The 23237-nt window shown below is 46.1% G+C and overlaps 2 protein-coding genes across 2 annotated transcripts in view; both read right to left on the bottom strand.

Annotated features, from left to right (window-relative positions):
* LOC139159931 (zinc finger and SCAN domain-containing protein 2-like) lies at positions 1–6891 on the bottom strand. Its single transcript, XM_070737401.1, has 2 exons — positions 6806–6891; positions 1–2512 (listed from the first exon to the last, which is right to left on the bottom strand). Exon 2 carries the CDS (start codon positions 1915–1917, stop codon positions 736–738), a length of 1182 nt encoding a protein of 393 aa, XP_070593502.1. The 5' UTR covers positions 1918–2512; positions 6806–6891; the 3' UTR covers positions 1–735.
* LOC139159961 (zinc finger protein 850-like) overlaps positions 6134–23237 on the bottom strand; it is a 24941-nt gene continuing 7837 nt past the window's right edge. The window contains exon 4 of the mRNA XM_070737455.1: positions 6134–8558. Coding sequence (XP_070593556.1) covers positions 7046–8558 — 1513 coding nt within the window. The 3' untranslated portion in view covers positions 6134–7045. The remainder of the gene's footprint in view (positions 8559–23237) is intronic.

Consider the following 23237-nt stretch of genomic DNA (forward strand, 5'->3'; position numbering starts at 1 on the left):
CTCTGTCATCAGGCATGGGGGAATTGACATTTTCCCTCCCCCTAGGCTTATAAAATTTATGCATGTTATGCTAGTGTGTATGATTGGTTTCTAAATTGGGTTTTTTTAAATTAACTTAAATATTAGATTTGTTTACATTGTATTATTATTGCTGTGAGCCGCCCCGAGTCTGCAGAGAGGGGCGGCATACAAATCTGATTAATAAAATAAATAAATAATAAATAAATATCCAGAAACTGCTGCTAATAACCAGAAAGAGGTGGTTAGCCCTTTTCCTTTTCTATTCATCTAAAGTCTAATCCTGAGACATATTTAAATGAAAAGAATGAGGCCAGAATTAAAATAATCAATTTCTTACCTACATAACTAGTGAGAGATGAGAAATAAAATTCAACCCTTCTCTAAACTCATCAATGTTTCCCTTATGAGGATTTTCCTGATGAGGAAATAAGAGACAATTTATACCTGAAGATTGTTCACAGACAGGACAGATAAAGGAGTCGCCCAGCATCTCCTGAAGTGGAAATTTTAAATGAAACTTTTCCCACATTCTGGGTACATATACAATTTCTGTCCGGGGTGAGTCCTCTGGTGTTTCACCAGGTGGGAATTCTGACTAAAATATTCCCACAATCAGGACATTCAAACGGTTTCTCGCCTGTATGAGTCCACAGGTGTCTTACCAGGTGGGAATTGTCACTGAAACTTTTACCACAATCAAATCATTGAAAAGATTTATTTCCTGTGTGAGTCCCCTGATGTCTTACTAGGCTGGGATTGTGATGGATTCTCCTCACAATCAGAACATTCAAAGGGTTTATTCCCTGTGTGAGTTCTCTGATGTCTTATCAGGTTGGAATTCTGACTGAAACTTTTCTCACAATCAGGACATTCAAAGGGTTTTTCTCCTGTGTGAATCCTCTCATGATTCACCAGACAGAAAATCTGACTGAAACGTTTCCCACAAACAGAACATTCAAAGGGTTTTTCTCCTGTGTGAGTCCTCTGGTGATTTCTTAGGCTGGATTTGTGAGTAAAACATTTCCCACAATCAGGACATTCAAAGTGTTTTTCTCCTGTATGAGTCCTCTGATGATCCACCAGGCAGGAATTCTGACTGAAACTTTCCCCACAAACGGGACATTCAAAGGGTTTTTCTCCTGTGTGAGTCCTCTGATGATTCCTGAGGTTGGAATTCTGACTGAAACATTTCCCACAATCAGGACATTCAAAGGGTTTTTCTCCTGTGTGAGTTCTCCGATGTCTTATAAAGTTAGAATTTTGACTGAAACTTTTCTCACAATCAGGACATTGAAAGGGTTTTTCCCCGGTGTGAACCCTCTGATGATCCACCAAGTAGGAATTCTGACTGAAACTTTCCCCACAAACAGGACATTCAAAGGGTTTTTCTCCTGTGTGAGTCCTTCGATGATTCTTAAGGTTGGAATTCTGACTGAAACGTTTCCCACAATCAGGACATTCAAAGGGTTTTTCTCCCGTGTGAGTCCTCTGGTGTTTCACCAGACAGGAGTTCTGAGTGAAACTTTCCCCACAATCAGGACATTCAAAGGGTTTCTCTCCTGTGTGAGTTCTCTGGTGTCTTACCAGGTCGGAACTCTCACTGAAATATTTCCCACAATCAAAACACTGAAAGGGTTTCTTTCCTGTGTGAATTTTTTGATGTCTTACCAGGCTGGTATTGTGACTGAAAAGTTTTCCACAATCAGAACATTCAAAGGGTTTCTCTCCTGTGTGAGTTCTTTGATGATTTCTCAGGTTGGAAATGAGACTGAAACTTTTCCCACAATCGGGAAATTTAATATGTTTCTGTCCTGTGTGAGTCCTCAGGTGTCTCAAGAAGGTGGAATTTGAAATGAAACATTTCCCACACTCCAGACAGTCATATGCCTTCTCCATGGTGTGAGTCCTCTGATGTATCACTAAGTTGTCATTTTCGCTAAAACATTTACTACATTGGGAGCACTTGTACGGCACACTCAGATAATTAGTATGGCTGTTGTCCAGAGTGGATTCTCCCCTGCATAATCATTTGTCATTTGAAGACTGCTTTTCTCAAAATAGGCAGATGTATGGAGCTTTTCCGTCACTGATATTCTTACAAAGGTCAAAAATATGTGTGATCCTTTGTTTTGTGGTGCTTTGATTTAAGCACTTTTGTTCCTCTCAGGGCAAGGCCTACATTAACTGTCTGCCCCATGTGTTTATCCAATTGACCTACTCCTCCTCACTTAATTCCAGGTATTTCCAACTTTTCCTGAAATGGAAAAATAATCTCCTTGAATGTAATGTATGTTTTGACTTCTGCATACTCTACTTTTTCCAGCTCAAACTTTCTTCTTGATTTTCTTTCCTTCGTCTTTCAACTACTGGGGAAGGAGAAAAGTTGTGTGGTTTTTCCCGAAAAAAATGAGAAAAAAATTATTTGTTATGCTTTTCAATGTTGCTTGCTATTCTTAGTTGTCAAGTGTGGTCTTATAGGCATCCTCTTTTCCTGTAAGATTCAAATAAAAATGTAGGTTTTATTTTTTGTAAAATGGTTTATTTATTTATTATTTATTTATTTATTTATTGGATTTGTATGTAGCCCCTCTCCGCAGACTCGTGAAACAAAAAGTAAATTACAATGAAAAAGGAAACATGCCACTATGTTAGACTAATCTGCTGCATTAATTTTGACTCATTTACTATCAGGATCCAATAGATTTCAAAAGACACCTTACAAAATAATACTATAGAGGGATATAGCATTGCTTCCAGCTGTACGGATTCAGCTCCAGTGATCTTAGAAGCCGATGTCTTAGAAGAACTTGAACGATTAAAGATAAATAAGGCAATGGGTCCAGATGGCATCCACCCAGAGTTCTTAAAGAACTCAGATCTGTCATTACTACCCCCCTGACTGATTTGTTTAACCAATCCCTGTTAACAGGAGATGTTCCTGAGGATTGGAGAATGGCCAGTGTTGTGCCTATCCACAAGAAGGGAAGTAGAGAAGAAGCTGGTAACCACAGGCCAGTTAGCTTGACATCAGTTATAGTTAAAATGATGGAGACTCTACTCAAAAAGAGGATAAATGAGCACCTAAAAAACAATAACTTATTGGACCAAAATCAGCATGGCTTTACTGAAGGCAAATAGATAAATTAGTGAAGATTGGACTTAATCCCTGGATAGTTCAGTGGATTTCAAGCTGGATGAAGCATAGACATCAGAGAGTTATTGTTAATGGCGAGTATTCTGAGCAGAGACAGGTTACAAGCTGTGTGCCAAAAGGGACTGTTCTGGGTCCTATTCTTTTTTATATGTTTGTGAGTGACATAGGGGAAGGTTTGGTAGGGAAGGTTTGCCTATTTGCCGATGACTCTAAAGTGTGCAATAGGGTTGATATTCCTGGAGGGGTCTGTAATATGGTAAATGATTTAGCTTTACCAGATAAATAGTCAAAGCAATGGAAACTGCAGTTTAATGTTTCCAAATGTAAAATAATGCACTTGGGGAAAAGGAATCCTCAATCTGAGTATTGCATTGGCAGTTCTGTGTTAGCAAAAACTTCAGAAGAGAAGGATTTAGGGGTAGTGATTTCTGACAGTCTCAAAATGGATGAGCAGTGTGGTCGGGCAGTAGGAAAAGCAAGTAGGATGCTTGGCTGCATAGCTAGAGGTATAACAAGCAGGAAAAGGGAGATTGTGATCCCGCTATATAAAGCACTGGTGAGACCACATTTGCAATACTGTGTTCAGTTCTGGAGACCTCACCTACAAAAAAATATTGACAAAATTGAACGGGTCCAAAGACGGGCTACAAGAATGGTGGAAGGTGTTAAGCATAAAACGTATCAGGAAGGACTTAATGAACCCAATCTGTATAGTCTGGAGGACAGAAGGAAAAGGGGGGACATGATTGAAACATTTCAATATGTTAAAGGGTTAAATAAGGTTCAAGAGGGAAGTGTTTTTAATAGGAAAGTGAACACAAGAACAAGGGGACACAATCTGAAGTTAGTTGGGGGAAAGATCAAAAGCAACATGAGAAAATATTATTTTACTGAAAGAGTAGTAGATCCTTGGAACAAACTTCCAGCAGATGTGGTTGGTAAATCCACAGTAACTGAATTTAAACATGCCTGGGATAAAAATATATCCATTGTAAGATAAAATACAGGAAATAGTATAAGGGCAGACTAGATGGACCATGTGGTCTTTTTCTGCCGTCAGTCTTCTATGTTTCTATGTAACTGTTTTTCAGCCAGTGTGCCGCTGAAATTAAACATGGGTCTCCAAACTACGGCCCGCCTGCCAGATACGGCCTGCGGAGGCCATTTATCCAGCCTGCCGCCAGCCGCCTCCATTCGAACATAAACATTCCCCTCACAATCCCTCCAGCTATCAGTGACAGGAAGAGTAGAGGCACAGGGAACGCTTCCTGACCAATCACCTTCTAGGATTCATCCCGGCCACTAGCAATGAACCAATAGCAGGCCGCCTCTGATCCACACACCGGGAGGTCCCTGATCGGGCTGCCGCGCACTTGTCAAGTGTGGCTGTGGTAAATAGTTGAAGCTGCTACTCCTCCCCATGGTCCTGAGGGTAAATGTTGCCCCCACTAGAGGAAGCCTCAGCCTCAGCCTCAACTAGTTATGTCTATCCTGATGGTGTATATAGATATTTGACCTTTTTCCAAGAGGCCCCTGCAGAGGATGATATACAATGCATCACAATGAGAGTGTCATTTTGGTTGGTGGTGTGCCCCAGAATTTTGTAAATGTAAAAAATGTGCCACAGCGCAAAAAAAGGTTGAAAATCACGGATCTAGAAAACAGATTTTCGTTGCCATTTCCACAGCTGCAGCACAATTCATAGCATTATCATAATTGTCTTCCGAGATGACATGATATGAATAATTAGTAACAGATTTGGACATTGTAGTGAAAGGAGCTATATCAATCTGTATAGTCTGGAGCAGTGATTTTCAACCTTTTTTGAGCTGTGGCACATTTTTTACATTTACAAAATCCTGGGGCGCACCACCAACCAAAATGACACTCTAACACTGTACATATTATACATATAGTTAATAATATAGTTTCCATGTATTTATACTCACTTAGTGTGAAACCTGGGCCTGTTTCAATGAACACAAAAGGGATATCCTGGCAGGAATGGTAGTTTGGGGACCCATGTTTAATTTCCCCACGGCACACCTGACCATGTCTCACGGCACACTAATGTACCGCGGCACACTGGTTCAAAAACACTGGTCTGGAGGACAGAAGGAAAAGGGGGGACATGATTGAAACATTTAAATATGTTAAAGGGTTAAATAAGGTTCAGGAGGGAAGTGTTTTTAATAGGAAAGTGAACACAAGAACAAGGGGACACAATCTGAAGTTAGTTGGGGGAAAGATCAAAAGCAACGTGAGAAAATATTATTTTACTGAAAGAGTAGTAGATCCTTGGAACAAACTTCCAGCAGACGTGGTTGGTAAATCCACAGTAACTGAACTTAAACATGCCTGGGATAAACATATATCCATCCTAAGATACAAATACAGGAAATAGTATAAGGGCAGACTAGATGGACCATGAGTGTGTTGACATAAAATAATGCAATATCAGAGAAGCAGTGAAAGAAAATGTAATAGACATAATTTATTGCCCACCAGAAAATAATGTAGCTGACCTCATGAAAAAAAAATACATTCTCCTACATGAGGCAATCTATGCTATAAATGTAGAGGCAAAGGGGGCGTTTCCCATTTTTCCCGCTTTTTCCCCTCTGTGCATTCTTTATGCTATTTGGATTTACCTCAGGATGTTTTGATGTTCCTGACTATCTTGTTTTCTGTAAATATGTTAAATGTATTTATTTATATTAAACCACATAATATACTGACTTCCTTTGGAAAATTGCTGCATAATTTCCTGGCAGAGAACTACCTCTATTACAACCAGAGAAAAAAGAAAAAAAATCTTTATTTCTCTTCCTTCCTTCCTCTCTTTTTTGCTCTTTCTCTCTCCCTCCCTACCTCCCTCTATGTCTTTCTCTCTCTCCTTCCCTCCCTCTCTTTCTCTCTCTCCATTGCTTTCTTTCTCTCTCTTTCTCTCTCTCTTGCTTTCTTTCTCTTGTTCTTTCTCTCTCCCTTGCTTTTTCTCTCTTGTTCTTTCTCTCTCTCTCTTGCTTTCTTTCTCTCTCTTTCTCTCTCTCTTGCTTTCTCTCTCTTGTTCTCTTTCTCTCTCCCTTGCTTTCTTTCTCTTGTTCTCTCTCTCTCTCTCTCTTCCTTTCTTTCTCTCTGAGCTTCGCGGCACACCTGACCATGTCTCACGGCACACTAGTGTGCCGCGGCACACTGGTTGAAAAACACTGCATTAATCCATATACCTTTAAATGTTACTAATATTGTAAATGCATGCTTATACATTTTTAATAATTCATTCATATACTCTGTAATGTGTAATGTCCCGTTTTTGAAGAATTTCATTACTTCTGAAACAATGAAATATCCAGAAACTGCTGCTAATAAAGAGAAACAAGTGGTTAACAATTTTCCATTTTCCTTTTCTATTCACCTAAAAGTCTACTTCTGAGATATATTTGAATAAAAAGAATGAGGCCAGAATTAAAATAGTCAATTTCTCACCTACATTCCTAATGAGAGATGAGAATTAAAGTTCAACCCTTCTCTAAACTCATCAATCTTTCCCTTATGAGGATTTCCTTGCAGGAAATAAGAGACAATTTATACCTGAAGATTGTCCACAGACAGGACATTTGAAGGATTTCTCACCTGTGTGAGTCGTCCACTGTGGAAATGGAAATTTTAAATGAAACCTTTCCCATGTTCTAGGCACACATACAATTTCAATGCTGGGTGAGTCCTCTGGTGTTTCACCAGGTGGGAATTTTGAACTAAAATATTCACACAATCAGGACATTCAAATGGTTTCTCTCCTGTGTGAATCCACAGCTGTCTTACCAGGTGGAATTGTCACTGACACTTTTACCACAATCAAAACAATGAAAGGGTTTATTTCCTGTGTGAGTCCCCTGAAGTCTTATCTGGCTGGGATTGTGATGGACTCTTCCGAAAATCAGAACAGTCAAAGGGTTTATCCCCTGTGTGAGTTTTCTGATGTCTTATCAGGTTGGAATACTGACTGAAACTTTTCTCACAATCAGGACATTCAAAGGGTTTTTCTCCTGTGTGAATCCTCTGATGAGTTATCAGGCAGAAATTCTTACTGAAACATTTCCCACAATCATGACATTCAAAAGGTTTTTCTCCTTTGTGAGTCCTCTGATGACTCCTCAGGCTGGAATTGTGACTGAAACGTTTCCCACAATCACTACATTTAAAGGGTTTTTCTCCTGTGTGAGTCCCCTGATGATTCACCAGGCAGGAATTCTGACTGAAACTTTCCCCACAAACAGGACATTCAAAGGGTTTTTCTCCTGTGTGAGTTCTCTGATGTGTTACCAGGTTGGAATTCTGACTGAAACATTTGCCACAATCATGACATTGAAAGGGTTTTTTTCCTGTATGAGTCCTGTGGTGTATCACCAGACAGGAATTCTGACTGAAACTTTCCCCACAAACAGTACATTCAAAGGGTTTCTCTCCTGTGTGAGTTCTCTGATGACTCCTCAGGTGGGAATTGAGACGGAAACTTTTCCCACATTCAGGACATTCAAAAGGTTTCTCTCCTGTGTGAGTTCTCTGATGGGTTATCAGGTTGGAATTCTGACTGAAACTTTTCTCACAATCAGGACATGCAAAGGGTTTTTCTCCAGTGTGACTTCTCTGGTGTTTTTTCAGGTCAGAATTCCCACTGAAACTTTTCCCACAAACAGGACATTCAAAGGGCTTTTCTCCTCTGTGAGTCCTCAGATGATTTCTGAGGTTGGAATTCTGACTGAAACATTTTCCACAATCAGTACATTCAAATGGTTTTTCTCCTGTATGAGTCCTCTGGTGTTTCACCAGATTGGAATTCTGACTGAAACTTTCCCCACAAACAGGACATTCAAAGGGCTTTTCTCCTGTGTGAGTTCTCTGATGTCTTACCAGGTCGGAATTCCCACTGAAACTTTTCTCACAATCAAAACACTGAAAGGGTTTCTTTCCTGTGTGAGTTGTCTGATGTCTTATCAGGCTGGGATTGTGAGTGAAACGTTTCCCACAATCAGGACATTCAAAGGGTTTCTCACCTGTGTGAGTTCTCTGATGTCTTAGCAGGCTGGAATTCTGCCTGAAACTTTCTCCACAAAGAGGACATTCAAAGGGTTTTTCTCCTGTGTGAATCCTCTGATGTCTTATCAGGCTTGGATTGTGACGGAAACTTTTCCCACAATCAGAACATTGAAAGGGTTTCTGTCCTTTGTGAGTCTTCAGGTGTCTTCCAAGGGCAGAATTTGCAATGAAATGTTTCCCACAATCAGGACAGTCATATGGCTTCTCTCTGGTGTGAGTCCTCTGGTGTATCACTAAATTGTCATTTTCAATAAAGCATTTATCACATTGGGAGCACTTGTAGGGCATCCTTCATATATGGGTCCTTCCAGAACCAAAAAGGAGCAATTCTGTGTGCTGAGCTTTTATCACACTCAGCTAGTATGGCTGTTGTCCAAAGTGGATTCTCCCCTGCATAATCACTTTTCATTTAAAGTCTGCTTTTCTAAATAGAGGCACATCTATGGAATTTTTCCACCACTGATATTCTTAAAGTCAAAAATATCTGTGATCTTTTGTTTTGTGGTGCTTTGATTTAAGCAATTTTCTTCTTCTCAGGGCAAGGCCTGCATTACTATCTGCCCTTTGTGCCTCTCCAATTGACCTTTTCCTCCTCACTAAATTCCAGATATTTCCCTCTTTTTCTGAAATGGAAAAATAATCTCCTTGGACCTTTTTCTGTAATGTATATTTTGAGTTCCACATACTCTACTTTTTCCAATTCAAAATCACTTCTTGAGTTTCTTTCGTCTTTCACATACTGTGGGTGAAGAATTGTGTGGTTTTTCTGAAGGAAATTATTTTTATTTCTGCCTCAATTTGCTATTCTTTTCAATGTTGCTTGTTATTTTTCAGTTGTCCAGTCTGGTCTTTTTGGCATCATCTTTGTCTGTAAGATTCAAATGAAAATGTAGGTTTTATTGCTTGTAAAAAGATTGCAGGAGATGTGAAACAAAAAGTATACATTACAATGAAAAAGCAAACATGTTAGAATCATCTTGTACATTGAGTTTCCGGTGGCTCCGCAGAGTGGGGTAGGAGGTAAAAACGGTGCTCTTCTTCAAACTCCAAATTATTCTGTGACTGAGGGACCCTTCCAGGTGCAAAAAGTCGCTAGGACTTTGCAGATGAAGAGAGGTGTCCTTGGCGTCTCCATGGTGGACGGCAGTTGCCCGGCGCTGCAAGGTATTCTCTCCATAACTCATCACTCAATCACCCGTGTGTGTCTTTCGACATGGTGGGTCTGGAGTTTCTGTTGGTTGCATGGCAGAGGAAGCTAACTATTCTGAACATTGTACTTTGGATTACTTAATTGAATACCTGATTACCAGAGAAATTGGAGCCCAGCGAGAGAAGAGAAATTGAAAGTACAGTGTTACCTCTACTTAAGAACGCCTCTACTTAAGAACATTACAGTAAGACTACTGTAATGCTCTCTACATGGGGCTACTTTAGAAAAGTGTTCGGAAACTTCAGATCGTGCAGAATGCAGCTGCGAGAGCAATCATGGGCTTTCCCAAATATGCCCATGTTACACCAACACTCCGCAGTCTGCATTGGTTGCCGATCAATTTCCGGTCACAATTCAAAGTGTTGGTTATGACCTATAAAGCCCTCCAAGGCACCGGACCAGATTATCTCAGGGACCGCCTTCTGCTGCACAAATCCCAGCGACCAGTTAGGTCCCACAGAGTGGGCCTTCTCTGGGTCCCGTCAACTAAACAATGTCGTTTGGCGGGGCCCAGGGGAAGAGCCCCAGCCCTCTGGAATCAACTCTCCCCGGAGATTAGAATAGCCCCCACCCTCCTCGCCTTTCGTAAGCTCCTTAAAACCCACCTCTGCCGTCAGGCATGGGGGAACTGAGATACTCTTTCCCCCTAGGCCTTTACAATTTATGCATGGTATGTTTGTTTGTATGTATGATTAGTTTTAAAATAAGGGTTTTTTAGTTGTTTTAGTATTGGATTTACATGCTGGTTTTTTATTATTGTTGTTAGCCGCCCCAAGTCTACGGAGAGGGGCGGCATACATACATACAAACAAACAAACAAACAAACCTTTCTAGATAAGAACCGGGGGTTCAAGATTTTTTTTGCCTGTATTTAAGAACCAATTTCTACTTAAGAACCGAAGCCCGGAAAAATTTCCCAGGAAATTTGAGAGCGGCACGAAGGCCTGGCCAGTTTCCTGCCATTTCCCCTTTTGATGGCGCTTAAGGAGGCTTTGGCAGTCCAGAGCGAACGAAGCATTTTCCTTTCTCTGGGCGCTTGGACAGGAAATAAACCTCTGCCAGCGCCCAGAGAAAAGAAACGTTCCCTTCGCTCTGGGCAGCTGAGGAATCAACACAGCAAAGGAAAGGTGCCAGCTACAAAGCGAGCGAGCGAGAGGAGAGGGGACCCTTCAGCATGGGAAGGAAGAGGCAGCAGGTAACAGCAGCTCATGTATGGGAGGCAGAGTATGGGAGGCAGCCTCGCGCCGGGTGTATTGGAGGCGCGTGCTCCTCCTCACCGCCTCAAAGTCCCTCTTTTTTTTAAAGCCTTAAAGTTTTGGATTTTTTTGACTCTCTCGCCTCACCTTCTTCCTTTGGCAGTCCTCCTCTTCTTCTTCCTCCTCCTCCCACCCAAATTCCGAGCTTTCCTAATGGGTTTGCACGCATTATTTGCTTTTACATTGATTCCTATGGGAAAAATTGCTTTTACTTAAGAACGTTTCTACTTAAGAAGCTGGTCACGGAACGGAACGAATTAAGTTCTTATGTAGAGATACCACTGTATACCGGTAATAAAATAATGCTTCTAGCTGAACCAGGTGGCCAGCGAAAGGATGAGCAGAAAAAAACTTTGTAAGCGTGCCGGAAAGGAACCAGGAGTTTTTGGACTAAAAGAAAAACAAGGAGAATTCACTGAGCTGTGCAAGGACATAAAATAGAACCAGAAGGGAATTAAGATTGGTAGATTATTAAGATTTTTAAGAATAAATAACTGAGGTGTAAGGATTAAAGCAGCAAGTCTGGAAGGTGGAGTTGAGCCCGAGAAAGAGGAAAGGAGAAAAAAATACCTTAGAGGTTAGACTCCATATTGGGACCATTTTGCTGACTAATTTCCACTTGAATTTTGAAATTGTCATCAAGAAAACAGGACAGTCGACTTATCTACTTGAATTTTATCTACTTGAACTTTTTAAAAAATTGCTAAAGGACTGCCAAAACTAGATCGGATAGATTGGCACTGTATTGTTTTATTGCTGTTGTGAGTCTAATAAATTATTATTATTATTATTATTATTATTATTATTATCATCATCATCATCATCATCATCATCATCATCATCATGATGACGATGATGTAACCAAGGGGGAAAAGATTATTTATTTATTTGATTTCAATGCCGCCCCTCTCTGAAGACTCGGGGTGACTTACAGCATATAAAAAACAGTAAATTACAATAAAATTAATCCAATTAAATTAAAATTACATAGCAATCTAAAATCCCTAATTGTATTAAAAATCAATCACGCACATTCGTACAGAAATCATACAATCATCCGTTGGCCAGGGGCTAAGATCTAATCAGCCCAAGTCTGACGACATAAATTTCTTAAGACTCTTATGAAAGGCAAAGAGGGTGGAGGTGGTACGAATCTCTGGGGGGGAGCTGATACCAGAGGGACAGGGCCCCCACCACGAAGGCTCTTCTCCTAGGTCCCCCCAAACAACATTGTCTAGTTGACGGAACCTGGAGAAGGCCAACTCTGTGGGCCCTAATTGGCCGCTGGGATTCGTGCAGCAGAAGGCAATCCCATAGGAATTCTGGTCCGATGCCATGTAGGGCTTTATAGGTCATTACCAACGCTTTGAATTGTGACCGGAAACTATTGCAATATGTAAATATCTTAAGGAAAGGGAGAATAAAGAAGTACTATTGATGGAGGAGACAGGGTTAGAGAAAATAATAAGAGAAAAAAGTGAGGGTATAAAGGCGCAAGCAACCAATATACAGTGATCCCCCGGTTATTGCGTCCCCAACCATTGCGAACAGGGTAATTTGCGATTTTTGAACCCGGAAGTCAAAACACCATCTACGCATGCGTGCCCTTTTTTCTATGGGCACGCATGCGTAGATGGGGCCCGGCAGATCAGCTGCTGGGCGGCTTCCCTGGGTCTTCCCCCTCTTGCTGGCAGGAGGGCGAGCAGCGGGCATCAGCAAGGAGTTTCCCCACCGCCCACGCAAACTCCTCGCTGCCGCCCGCCCTTCGCCCGCCCACGCCGTTCATTCTCGCCGCTTTCGAGCTGAGTCCTGAAGCGAATTCGCTCCAGGACTCAGCTCGAAAGCGCCAAGAACCAGCGGGGACAAGCCGTTCGCTGGCGCTGGCTATCGGCGCTTTTGAGCTGAGTCCGGAAGCGAATTCGCTCCAGGACTCAGCTCGAAAGCGCCGAGAGCCAGCGTGGACAAGCCGTTCGCTGGCGCTGGCTATCGGCGCTTTTGAGCTGAGTCCGGAAGAGAATTCGCTCCCGGACTCAGCTCGAAAGCGCCGAGAGCCAGCGTGGACAAGCCGTTCGCTGGCGCTGGCTATCGGCGCTTTTGAGCTGAGTCCGGAAGAGAATTCGCTCCCAGACTCAGCTCGAAAGCGCCGAGAGCCAGCGTGGACAAGCCGTTTGCTGGCGCTGGCTATCGGCGCTTTTGAGCTGAGTCCGGAAGCGAATTCGCTCCCGGACTCAGCTCGAAAGCGCCGAGAGCCAGCGTGGACAAGCCGTTCGCTGGGCCAGCATGGGGGGCTTGCCAGCACCCCCCGGACCCCCAACCCGGGTTTGGGGGGCTGCTAGGAAGCCCCCCATGCCGGCGGCAAACAGCCGCGCCGCCCCCAATCTTCGGCTCCTCGCTAGCGCTGTGGGAGTAAAAACACCATCTACACATGCGCAGATGGTGTTTTTACTTCCGCAGCACTACTTCGCGAAAACCCGCTCGTTGCGGGGGGTCCTGGAACGGAACCCTCGCAACGAGCGGGGGATCACTGTAGTCCACTTGACCCAAGAGCAATATATCTATTTACATATTATAAAGTGATTCCAATTTATTTCTTGTAGCTTGGTCTCGGATTCTGCTCATCATATATCGTCTTACCTTGTCCCACCGTCCTATCAGTTGTCTCAATTCAGTTTCATTATCCAAATTTATTCTTTTATCCATCATTTCAAATTGAATATGGTCCACCATGTACCTATACCAATTTTGCATTGTCCATTTTGTCGCATCCTTCCAACCCAAAACTATTACTGCCTGAGCACTTTCTATTGCTGCTTTTTTTATTTCTCTAAATTCTCCCATCGCATTGCTTTTTACTAGTACTGCCATTTCCTTAGTGATTGTCCATTGTATATTTAGCATTCTATTGATATCCTCTTTCACTTTCTGCCAAAATTCCTGCACTATCGGGCATTCCCAAAACATATGCATAAACACTCCTTTATCTTAACACCCATGCCAACAATTACCCCTGACATTCTGCTGAAAGTGTGCAAATTGAACGGGAGTAAAATACCACTTATGTAATATTTTCCTTCTCATTTCCCTGATTCTTGTATTTTTTATTTTCCTTATATTTTCTACTATATTTTCCATCTCTTGTACCTCTACTTGTATCTCATTTTGCCACCATTTAGTCAATCCTTCAATCATGTCCCCGTCTGACTGCACTAGCAATTTATATACAGTGGTCCCTCGATTATCGCGAGGGTTCCGTTCCAGGACCCCTCGCGATAATCGATTTTTCGCGAAGTAGCGGCGCGGAAGTAAAAACATCATTTGCGCATGCGCGCCATTTTTTTTCATGCAGATGGTGGGGTTTGCGTGTGGGAGGTGGGGAAGACCCTGGGAAGGTTCCTTCGGCCGCCTAGCAGCTGATCTGCTCGGTAGCGCAGCAGCAGCGAGGAGCCGAAGATTGGAGTTTCCCAGCCGCCCACGCAAAGGGGAAACCCCATCTTCGGCTCCTTGCGCTACGGAGCAGATCAGCTGCTAGGCGGCCGAAGGAACCTTCCCTGGGTCTTCCCCGCGGCCTCGGATCCTCGCTGATGCCCGCCCGCCGTTTGCCGCTCGCCTCGTTGGCTCGCCTCGTTCCCCCGCCTTGTTCACCCCCCCCGCTCCATTCGCCCGCCTCGTTCACCCCCCCGCTCGCCTCGTTCGCCGCCCCGCTCGCCTCGTTCCACCCCCCGCTCGCCTCGTTCGCCCCCCCGCTTGCCTCGTTCACCCCCCCCGCTCGCCTCGTTCGCCCCCCCGCTTGCCTCGTTCACCCCCCCCGCTCGCCTCGTTCGCCCCCCCCGCTTGCCTCGTTCGCCCCCCCGCTCGCCTCGTTCGCCCCCCCCGCTTGCCTCGTTCACCCCCCCGCTCGCCTCGTTCGCCCCCCCCGCTTGCCTCGTTCACCCCCCCGCTCGCCTCGTTCGCCCCCCCCGCTCGCCTCGTTCGCCCCCCCCGCTTGCCTCGTTCGCCCGCCTCGTTCACCCCCCCCCGCTCCATTCGCCCGCCTCGTTCACCCCCCCGCTTGCCTCGTTCACCCCCCCGCTCGCCTCGTTCGCCCCCCCCGCTTGCCTTGTTCACCCCCCCGCTCGCCTCGTTCGCCCCCCCCGCTTGCCTCGTTCACCCCCCGCTCGCCTCGTTCGCCCCCCCCGCTTGCCTCGTTCGCCCCGCCTCGTTCGCCCGCCTCGTTCACCCCCCCCCGCTCCATTCGCCCGCCTCGTTCACCCCCCCGCTCGCCTCGTTCGCCCCCCCCGCTTGCCTCGTTCACCCCCCGCTCGCCTCGTTCGCCCCCCCGCTTGCCTCGTTCACCCCCCCGCTCGCCTCGTTCGCCCCCCCCGCTTGCCTCGTTCACCCCCCGCTCGCCTCGTTCGCCCCCCCCGCTTGCCTCGTTCGCCCCCCCCGCTTGCCTCGTTCACCCCCCCGCTCGCCTCGTTCGCCCCCCCGCTTGCCTCGTTCACCCCCCCGCTCGCCTCGTTCGCCCCCCCCGCTTGCCTCGTTCACCCCCCCGCTCGCCTCGTTCGCCCCCCCCGCTTGCCTCGTTCACCCCCCCGCTCGCCTCGTTCGCCCCCCCCGCTTGCCTCGTTCACCCGCCTCGTTCGCCCGCCTTGTTCACCCCCCGCTCGCCTCGTTCGCCCCCCCCGCTTGCCTCGTTCACCCCCCCGCTCACCTCGTTCGCCCCCCCCGCTTGCCTCGTTCGCCCGCCTCGTTCGCCCGCCTCGTTCACCCCCCTCCACTCCATTCGCCCGCCTCGTTCACCCCCCCGCTTGCCTCGTTCGCCCCCCCCGCTTGCCTCGTTCACCCCCCCGCTCGCCTCGTTCGCCCCCCCCGCTTGCCTCGTTCGCCCGCCTCGTTCACCCCCCCCCGCTCCATTCGCCCGCCTCGTTCACCCCCCGCTCGCCTCGTTCGCTCGCCCCGTTCACCTGCCGCTGTCGGGACACCCCCCACCCCAGTACTTTGAATCCCGCCACTTCTGCTGGATACGGGCGATGGGGGGGGGCGAGCTGCCACAGCCCTGGCTTCCGCGCCGCTGGTCCCACCCACCGCCCGTATCCAGCAGAAGCGGCGGGATTCAAAGTGCTGCGGTGGGGGGGGCTGTCGGGACAAGGAGCGAGGGGGCTGCGAAGGGGCGCACGCGGCAGAGCTCCGGCGGAGGAGAGGTGGCGGGGAGAAGCTCTCTCTCCCTCCCCCCCTCCCCCGGAAAAAAGAAAGCAGCCCCAGCCAAAGACGCCCAGCGAGAAAGAGGCCTCCGAGCCGGACTTGTTGCTTCTGCCTGCCAAGAGAGCCGGGCCGGCGAGGAGGTCTCTTTCTCGCTGGGCGTCTTTGGCTGGGGCTGCTTTCTTTTTTCCGGGGGGGGGGAGGGAGAGAGAGCTTCTCCCCGCCACCTCTCCTCCGCCGGAGCTCTGCCGCGTGCGCCCCTTCGCAGCCCCCGTCTTCAATTCGCCGTCTCTGGCGGGGCGGAGCCTCCCACGCGCTCCCGAGGCCGGCGTGCTTTTTAAATGTGACGCTTTCCTTTCCTGCATCAGCCAGCAAAGCCGGGCAGTCGGCTTTGCTGGCTGGAGAAGCGAGCGATCTGGGACTGCGTAGTTTTGCGCAGGGGGACAGGGGGACAGGGCAGTCCCCGCCGCCTGTGTCCCCGCCGCCTGTGTGCTCGCCTTGTGCCGTGGGGGGGAGGCGATGGAGGTCAGGGGTTTTCAAGCAGCCGCCTCCCCCCCCCCCCACAGAGATACCAGAAGCCGGGGACGGGCGGCAGGGGCATGAAGGATCTCACCACCGGCCTCGGGAGCGCGTGGGAGGCTCCGCCCCGCCAGGGTTCCTCTCCATGAGGGAGTCCGCCGAGCTGCCCGTCTTCAATTCGCCACTCAGGCGCGTCTCCTGAGGGGAAACCGGCATGGCGAGCGCGGCCACAAGGGCGCTCTGGGTCCCTGACGTGCGCGCTCCCCGCCGAGTCTCCTCGCCGCCCAGCAGGATCGGGAGCCCGGGTGAGACGGCGAATTGAAGACGGGCAGCTCGGCGGACTCCCTCATGGAGAGGAACCCTGGCGGGGCGGAGCCTCCCACGCGCTCCCGAGGCCAGCGGGGAGATCCTTCATGCCCCTGCCGGCCGTCCCCGGCTTCTGGTAGAAGCCTTCTCTCTTTTTTTTCGTGCGCTTGGCGAGGAAAGGCAGGCGGGGAGGAGGTGACGGGGCCAAAGGGGGCCGAGGGAAGCTCGGCTGCGGTCGAGAAAGGAACGGCTTGGGCTCGCCGCAAGAAAAAAGAGACAGGCTTTTAGTTTTGGCTGCGGGGGGAGGGAGTTAGGAAAGTCCTACTTCTCCCCCCGCAGCCAAAAACTCAAAGCCTGTCTCCTGCCGCCCGGTTTAGCCAGGACACGAGCGGCGAAGTGACACCCCCCCACCCCAGCACTTTGAATCCCGCCGCAAGGTAAGCTTCGGGGCGGGGCGGGCGGGGCCCTTTTGTACCAGTCGGGGAGGCGGTGGCGGCTGCAGCAGAGGCGGGCGGGGGAGGCCGGCCCGCCGGAGGGGCGATGCGGGCGGCGGAGACAGACGAGGTCCCGGCCGCCCCCCGCCCACTTGGCCCCAGACCGGTGCAGCAGGAAAGGGACGGAGAAGGCTCACTGGCAGCCCTTGCCCATCGCCGCGCCTTCGCTTCCCCCCTCCCCCGCTTCGTCCGCCTAGCAGCTGATCTGCTCGGCAGCGCAGCACCAGCGAGGAGCCGAAGATCTTCGGCTCCTCGCTGCTGCTGCGCTGCCGAGCAGATCAGCTGCTAGGCGGCCGCTCGAGAGCAAGAGGGGGAGAGATAGAGAAAGAGAGAGAAGGAAAGAAAGAGATGAGAGAGGGAGGAAGAGAGTGTGAGAGAGGAAGAAGCAACATAGAGAAAGAGGGGGAAGACCCAGGGAAGCCTCTGCCCGGCGGGGAAACTCCACCATCTACGCATGCGTGGAAGGGCACGCATGCGCAGATGGTGGAGTTTACTTCCGGGTTGAAAACTCGCGATATAGCGTTTCGCAATACTCGAGATCGCGAAACTCGAGGGATGTATTATAAAAACCAAACATACATACAGACATACCATGCATAAAATTGTAAGGCCTAGGGGGAAAGAATATCTCAATTCCCCCATGGCTGGCGGCATAGGTGGGTTTTAAGCAGCTTAAGAAAGGCAAGGAGGGTGGGGGCAATTCTAATACAGAAAGAAGTATAAATACATGGATCTACATGTACATATGCGGAAAATACATGTGTTTTCAACCTGAAAAATGTTCTTAAATGGTTAAGAGATAATTTTAGGGGTGTGAGGGCTTTAACTGGTGAAATTATGCCTAAAGCCCCTGCAAGATTGGAAGCACCATTTCTTCCCCATTAAACAAATCATGGTGGCTTGTTAAAGGCAATTACACATAACTTGCAACTTCCTACTGTTCTGCCTGCTTATGATACAAGCCTTCAATTAAATGTAAAAGTATCCAAAAAATTAGAGGGAAAGGAAGATTCAGATTATTATAAAATATGGGCAAAATTCTACGACTTGTTAAAGGAAAGAACAGCGAAGAATTAAATAAAAATTCAAGCAAAGCAACACGTCAAATAAAAGAATTAAGGAACCAATATTATGTAATAGAAGCAAAATTCTCTGATTGAACACTCAAAAAAAGTGGGGAAACTCTCATTTCCCAAATGTTGTATGTATATGTTTTATGCATGTCTTTTTCTTTTCTTTGTTATATTTGAAAAAAATAAATAAATTTTACAAAAAAAATAAAAATAAATGTAAAAGTAGCCAAAACAGACACACACGGGAAAATGCAGCAATGGTTTCTTTATCCAAAAATAAATAGAAGCAAAAACCCCTTTTTAAATTCAAAGGGATTTCTTGTGAAAACAAAACACTCTTGAAATGCAGTGAGATAACAAGAACAATAAAACTCAAGTCAATTAACTAGTAACTGGAATTCGTCACAGCCACTACTCTTCAGACATTGTAAACTCACTATGACTTATGGTCAAAGTCCTGAAATCCAAACACAGAGTCCTGAGAACAATCCTGAACGGCAATGCAAACTCCACAAGTACGATCAGATAATCTTCCACACTGCGAGGCCGGCACGCTGCCCACTTAACAGCAGCCCTAATTACTTGAACCCCACCCAACCACAGGTGGACTCTCTTTTCGCCTGTAATACTTTTGAAGCTGTTCTCTCCTATGCATAACTCTACGCATGCGTGGGTCTATCATTGCTTCCTCATCAGAGTCTATCGAAGATAATGAGGACTGGCTTCTTCCTGGGCTGCCTGCCAGGCCCCCCTCTGCCATCTCACAGACACTTCCTTCTTCAGATGATAATTCACTGGCCGAATCTGTCGGCAGCAAAACAGGCCTGTGACATTTGGATGTTTCCCTCATATCCCCCTCCACAGTCCTTGGGGCAGGAGCTGGGCCAGAGCTAACCACAACCCCTACCAGTATTCCCATTGCTTTCCCTTGTCAGAAAGCTAGAGAAGGTCGCTAATGGGGATAATAATAATAATAATAATAATAATAATAATAATAATAATAATTTATTAGATTTGTATGCCGCCCCTCTCCAAAGACTTGGGGCGGCTCACAACAGTAATAAAACAATGTTACAGTGGAACAAATCTAATATTAAGAGAAAAAGACATATAAAACCCTATCATTTAAAACCAAAGAACACATACATACCAAACATAAAGTATAAAAGCCTGGGGAAGGTGTCTCAGTTCCCCCATGCCTGGCGGTAAAGGTGCGTCTTGAGTAGCTTACAAAAGACAAGGAGGGTGGGAGCAGTTCTAATCTCCAGGGGGAGTTGATTCCAGAGGGCCGGGGCTGCCACAGAGAAGGCTCTTCCCCTGGGGCCCGCCAAACGACATTGTTTAGTCGACGGGACCCGGAGAAGGCCAACTCTTTGGGACCTTATCGGTCGCTGGGATTCGTGCGGTAGCAGGCGGTTCCGGAGGTACTCTGGTCCAGTGCCATGTAGGGCTTTAAAGGTCATAACCAACACTTTGAATTGTGACCGGAAACTGATCAGCAACCAGTGCAGGTCACGGTGTTGTAGAAACGTGGGCGAATCTGGGAAGCCCCACGATGGCTCTCGCAGCCGCGTTCTGCACGATCGGAAGTTTCCGAACTCTTTTCAGAGGTAGCCCCATGTAGAGAGCGTTGCAGTAATCGAACCTCGAGGTGATGAGGGCATGAATGACTGTGAGCAATGACTCCCTGCCCAAATAGGGCCGCAACTGGGCAAACGCCCTCCTCGCCACAGCCGAAAGATGGTGTTCCAATGTTAGCTGTGGATCGAGGAGGATGCCCAAGTTGCGAACCCTCTCTGAGGGGGTCAATAATTCCCCCCCCAGGGTAATGGACGGACAGATGGAATTGTCCTTGGGAGGCAAAACCCACAGCCACTCCGTCTTTTCTGAGTTTGAGCTTGAATGTGAGATGCTGCAACCATCATAAACGTGCATCTCTTTTCCTGCATTTTAATATCCACAGGAGCTTCCAAAGTGCAGTCACTGAATGTGCTGCAATGACCACAAATTTGTGTAAAAGATGACCCTCTTCATTTACACTGCCATTGTAACTTCGATATATAAAGTACAGGATTAAGCATAGTTCAACCTGCTTAATACATGGATGGTGCACAAATAGGAAATATTGTGCTTGTTGGCTAGACTTGGAAGTAAGAGAGCACAGAAGAAGAATCTGTGAGCCCCGAGTCTGCGGAGAGGGGCACCACACAAATCTAATAAATTATTATTATTAATTATTATTATCAGATCCTTTTCTTTCTTTCTTTTTTTCTTATTGAGTTTTCTTTTCACACCTTCCTTTTTCCCTTATTTTTTCTTTTTAACTTTAAATTCTATATCTTTAATTTTTCTTTTTATAATTCCTATTTAAAGGAATTATTAAGTAGGTTTATTAATTTGGCTAATTTGGCGATATTGGTGATATACTATTCGGCTTTCCCCCCCTTGAATTTATTATTGGATTTGGGGGGGGGGTTAATTTATAAATTCCTTTTAATTGGGCAATTACTATTTAAAAAAGGTTAATATATATACATGAAAATTGATATGGAGGAGATATGGAGAAATTTGAATTACTATAGCCTAATCAATTAGAGGTGATTAAATTAGGAACAGCATAAAAGGTGCATTAGTTAATAGCTTATTAGAATAATATAAGAAACTTTAGCAGCTATTTTTTGTCCAGATGTCAAAAGGAAAGGAGGTAGCATTGGATTTGTATACAGTAATCTCAAAATTGATTTATTGTGATGCGATTTCATGTTGTTGGTATTTTATATTGTAACTGTGATTGGAGAGAAAATTTTTTTAAAAATGCCGAAAACAGCAACTCCATAAGAGAATAACAGAGTTGGAAGGGACCTTGGAGGTCTTCTAGTCCAATCCCCTGCTCAGCCAAGAGACTTTATATCATTCCTGATTAATTGCTTCCCAATCTCTTCTTTAAGATCTTAAGTGATCTAGAACTTATGGAGGCAGTTCCCAAGCAATTCACCTTAACTTGAAGACCACTTTTTAAATCTTCTCACAAGCAGATAATTGCAGTCACCAGTGTTAAAGCGCGGATCACCAGTGGACTCAAATTTTGGGGAGGGAAGGAACATGTAGCAGCAGCTCAGATGCTTTAACCATAATTGCTTCTCTGCTTCCACGTCATGGAGGAAACAAAACAGCCCGACTTGCTCCCAGCCTCTCCTACGACCTTTACCCTCAACTCACCTTCCAGATGCTGTTTCGACCCTGGGAAGAGCACAAAAGCCACTAAACACGCCGCTTTCCTCCCATGAGTGATCCGGAAGAAGTTCCTCTCCTCCTATCCTTTCTAGCAATTCAGCACTCGATGGTTTTAAACTCCTTGAAGTTCAACCATACAGTATATGCCTGCCCATTGAGGTCTTTCTAGTCATTGATACGTGATCGCCATCTCCCGATAGAGGGCAAAAGAACACGCTTGCTTTGTCTTTGCTAAGGCGTTTTGCAAGTTGTTTACATATACTGTACTGTATATATATATACCCACTAAAACCCTCATTGTGTATTGGACTAACTAACTAACTAAATAAATAAATAAATAAATTGAAAAAAATAAAATTAAAATACAAATAAAAATTAAACATAAAAATAAAAATAAAAAAAATAAAAAAAAATACTCCTACAAACCTACCTTTGCAACTGATCCATGTGAAATAGTGAAATGTGACACTCCAATATTTAGCTTGTGAAGATTAGGATCTTGGGAAATAACATTGAGTTTGAAGACACCAACTCTCCAAGCAGGAGACCCTATACCGAGGTTGTCACACTTTTCTCATCACATGGTTGTAATAAGAGATATCCTGACTTTTTCCCATTCACTAAATGGGGGGGGGGGGTTTGTCGCCAGTGCTTGATGCTTCTGCTCCCAGGGCCACAAGCTTGACACCCCTATGGCCTATGCCCAGTGAAGGGCTACCAAAAATTTTACTACCGCACTGTGGGCGTGGCTTTATTTTATTTATTTGTCAAACAATTATAGGGTGATATTTTGTACATATCAAACATTAGATAAGTAATGATAAAAAAAAGACAATAGGACAGGGATGGTGGGCACAGTGGTGCGCTTATGCACGCCCCTTACAGACCTCTTAGAAAGGAGGAGAGATCAATTGTAGATAGTCTAAGGTTAAAGGTTTTGGGGTTAGGAGTAGAAACCACAGAATCAGGTAGTGCATTCCAGGGATTGATTACTCTGTTGCTGAAGTCGTATTTTTTGCAGTCAAGTTTGGAGCGGTTGACATTTAGTTTAAATCGATTTCGTGCTCGTGTGTTGTTGTGGTTGAAGGTTAAGTAGTCGTTAACAGGTAGGACATTTTGGTATATGATTTTATGAACTACAATTAAGTCGGAACGGAGACGACGGAGTTGTAAGTTGTCTAAACCAAGAATTTCAAGTCTGGTCCTTATGCAGGATTCCCTGCATTTTCTTTCATCTTTCAATGCAAAGTGTTATGGGGTGGAGCTCCATTTTCGCTATCCCACTGTGTATCCCCCCCCTCCCAGTCCGGGCAGCAGCCCACCCCTGCCTATGCCATTCCAGACAAATAGCGGTCCAATCTCCTCTTAAAACCACCCAGTGATGAAGCACCCAGAACATCTGAAGCCAAGGCATTTCCGCTGATCAATTGTTCTCACTGAAAGGAAATTTCTCATTGATTCTAGGTTTGATTTCTTTTTGATAACTCTCCCTCTGTTACTTGTCCAACTCCTCAGGAACCCCTTTTTTGTGTGTCAGCCCCTCAGATATTGAAAGACTGCTTCTCTCCTGAACCTTATTTAACCCTTTTCCTTCTTGTTATGTATCCTCAGCAGACCTGATTGGGTAAAACCTCCCCTACGGCCATTGGTTGTTGTTGGGAAGCCTAGTTTTGGTCGGCGTATTTTAGTTACATGATT

This window comes from Erythrolamprus reginae, chromosome 2 (assembly GCF_031021105.1).
Source record: "Erythrolamprus reginae isolate rEryReg1 chromosome 2, rEryReg1.hap1, whole genome shotgun sequence".
In the NCBI taxonomy this organism is placed as follows: Eukaryota; Metazoa; Chordata; class Lepidosauria; order Squamata; family Dipsadidae; genus Erythrolamprus; species Erythrolamprus reginae.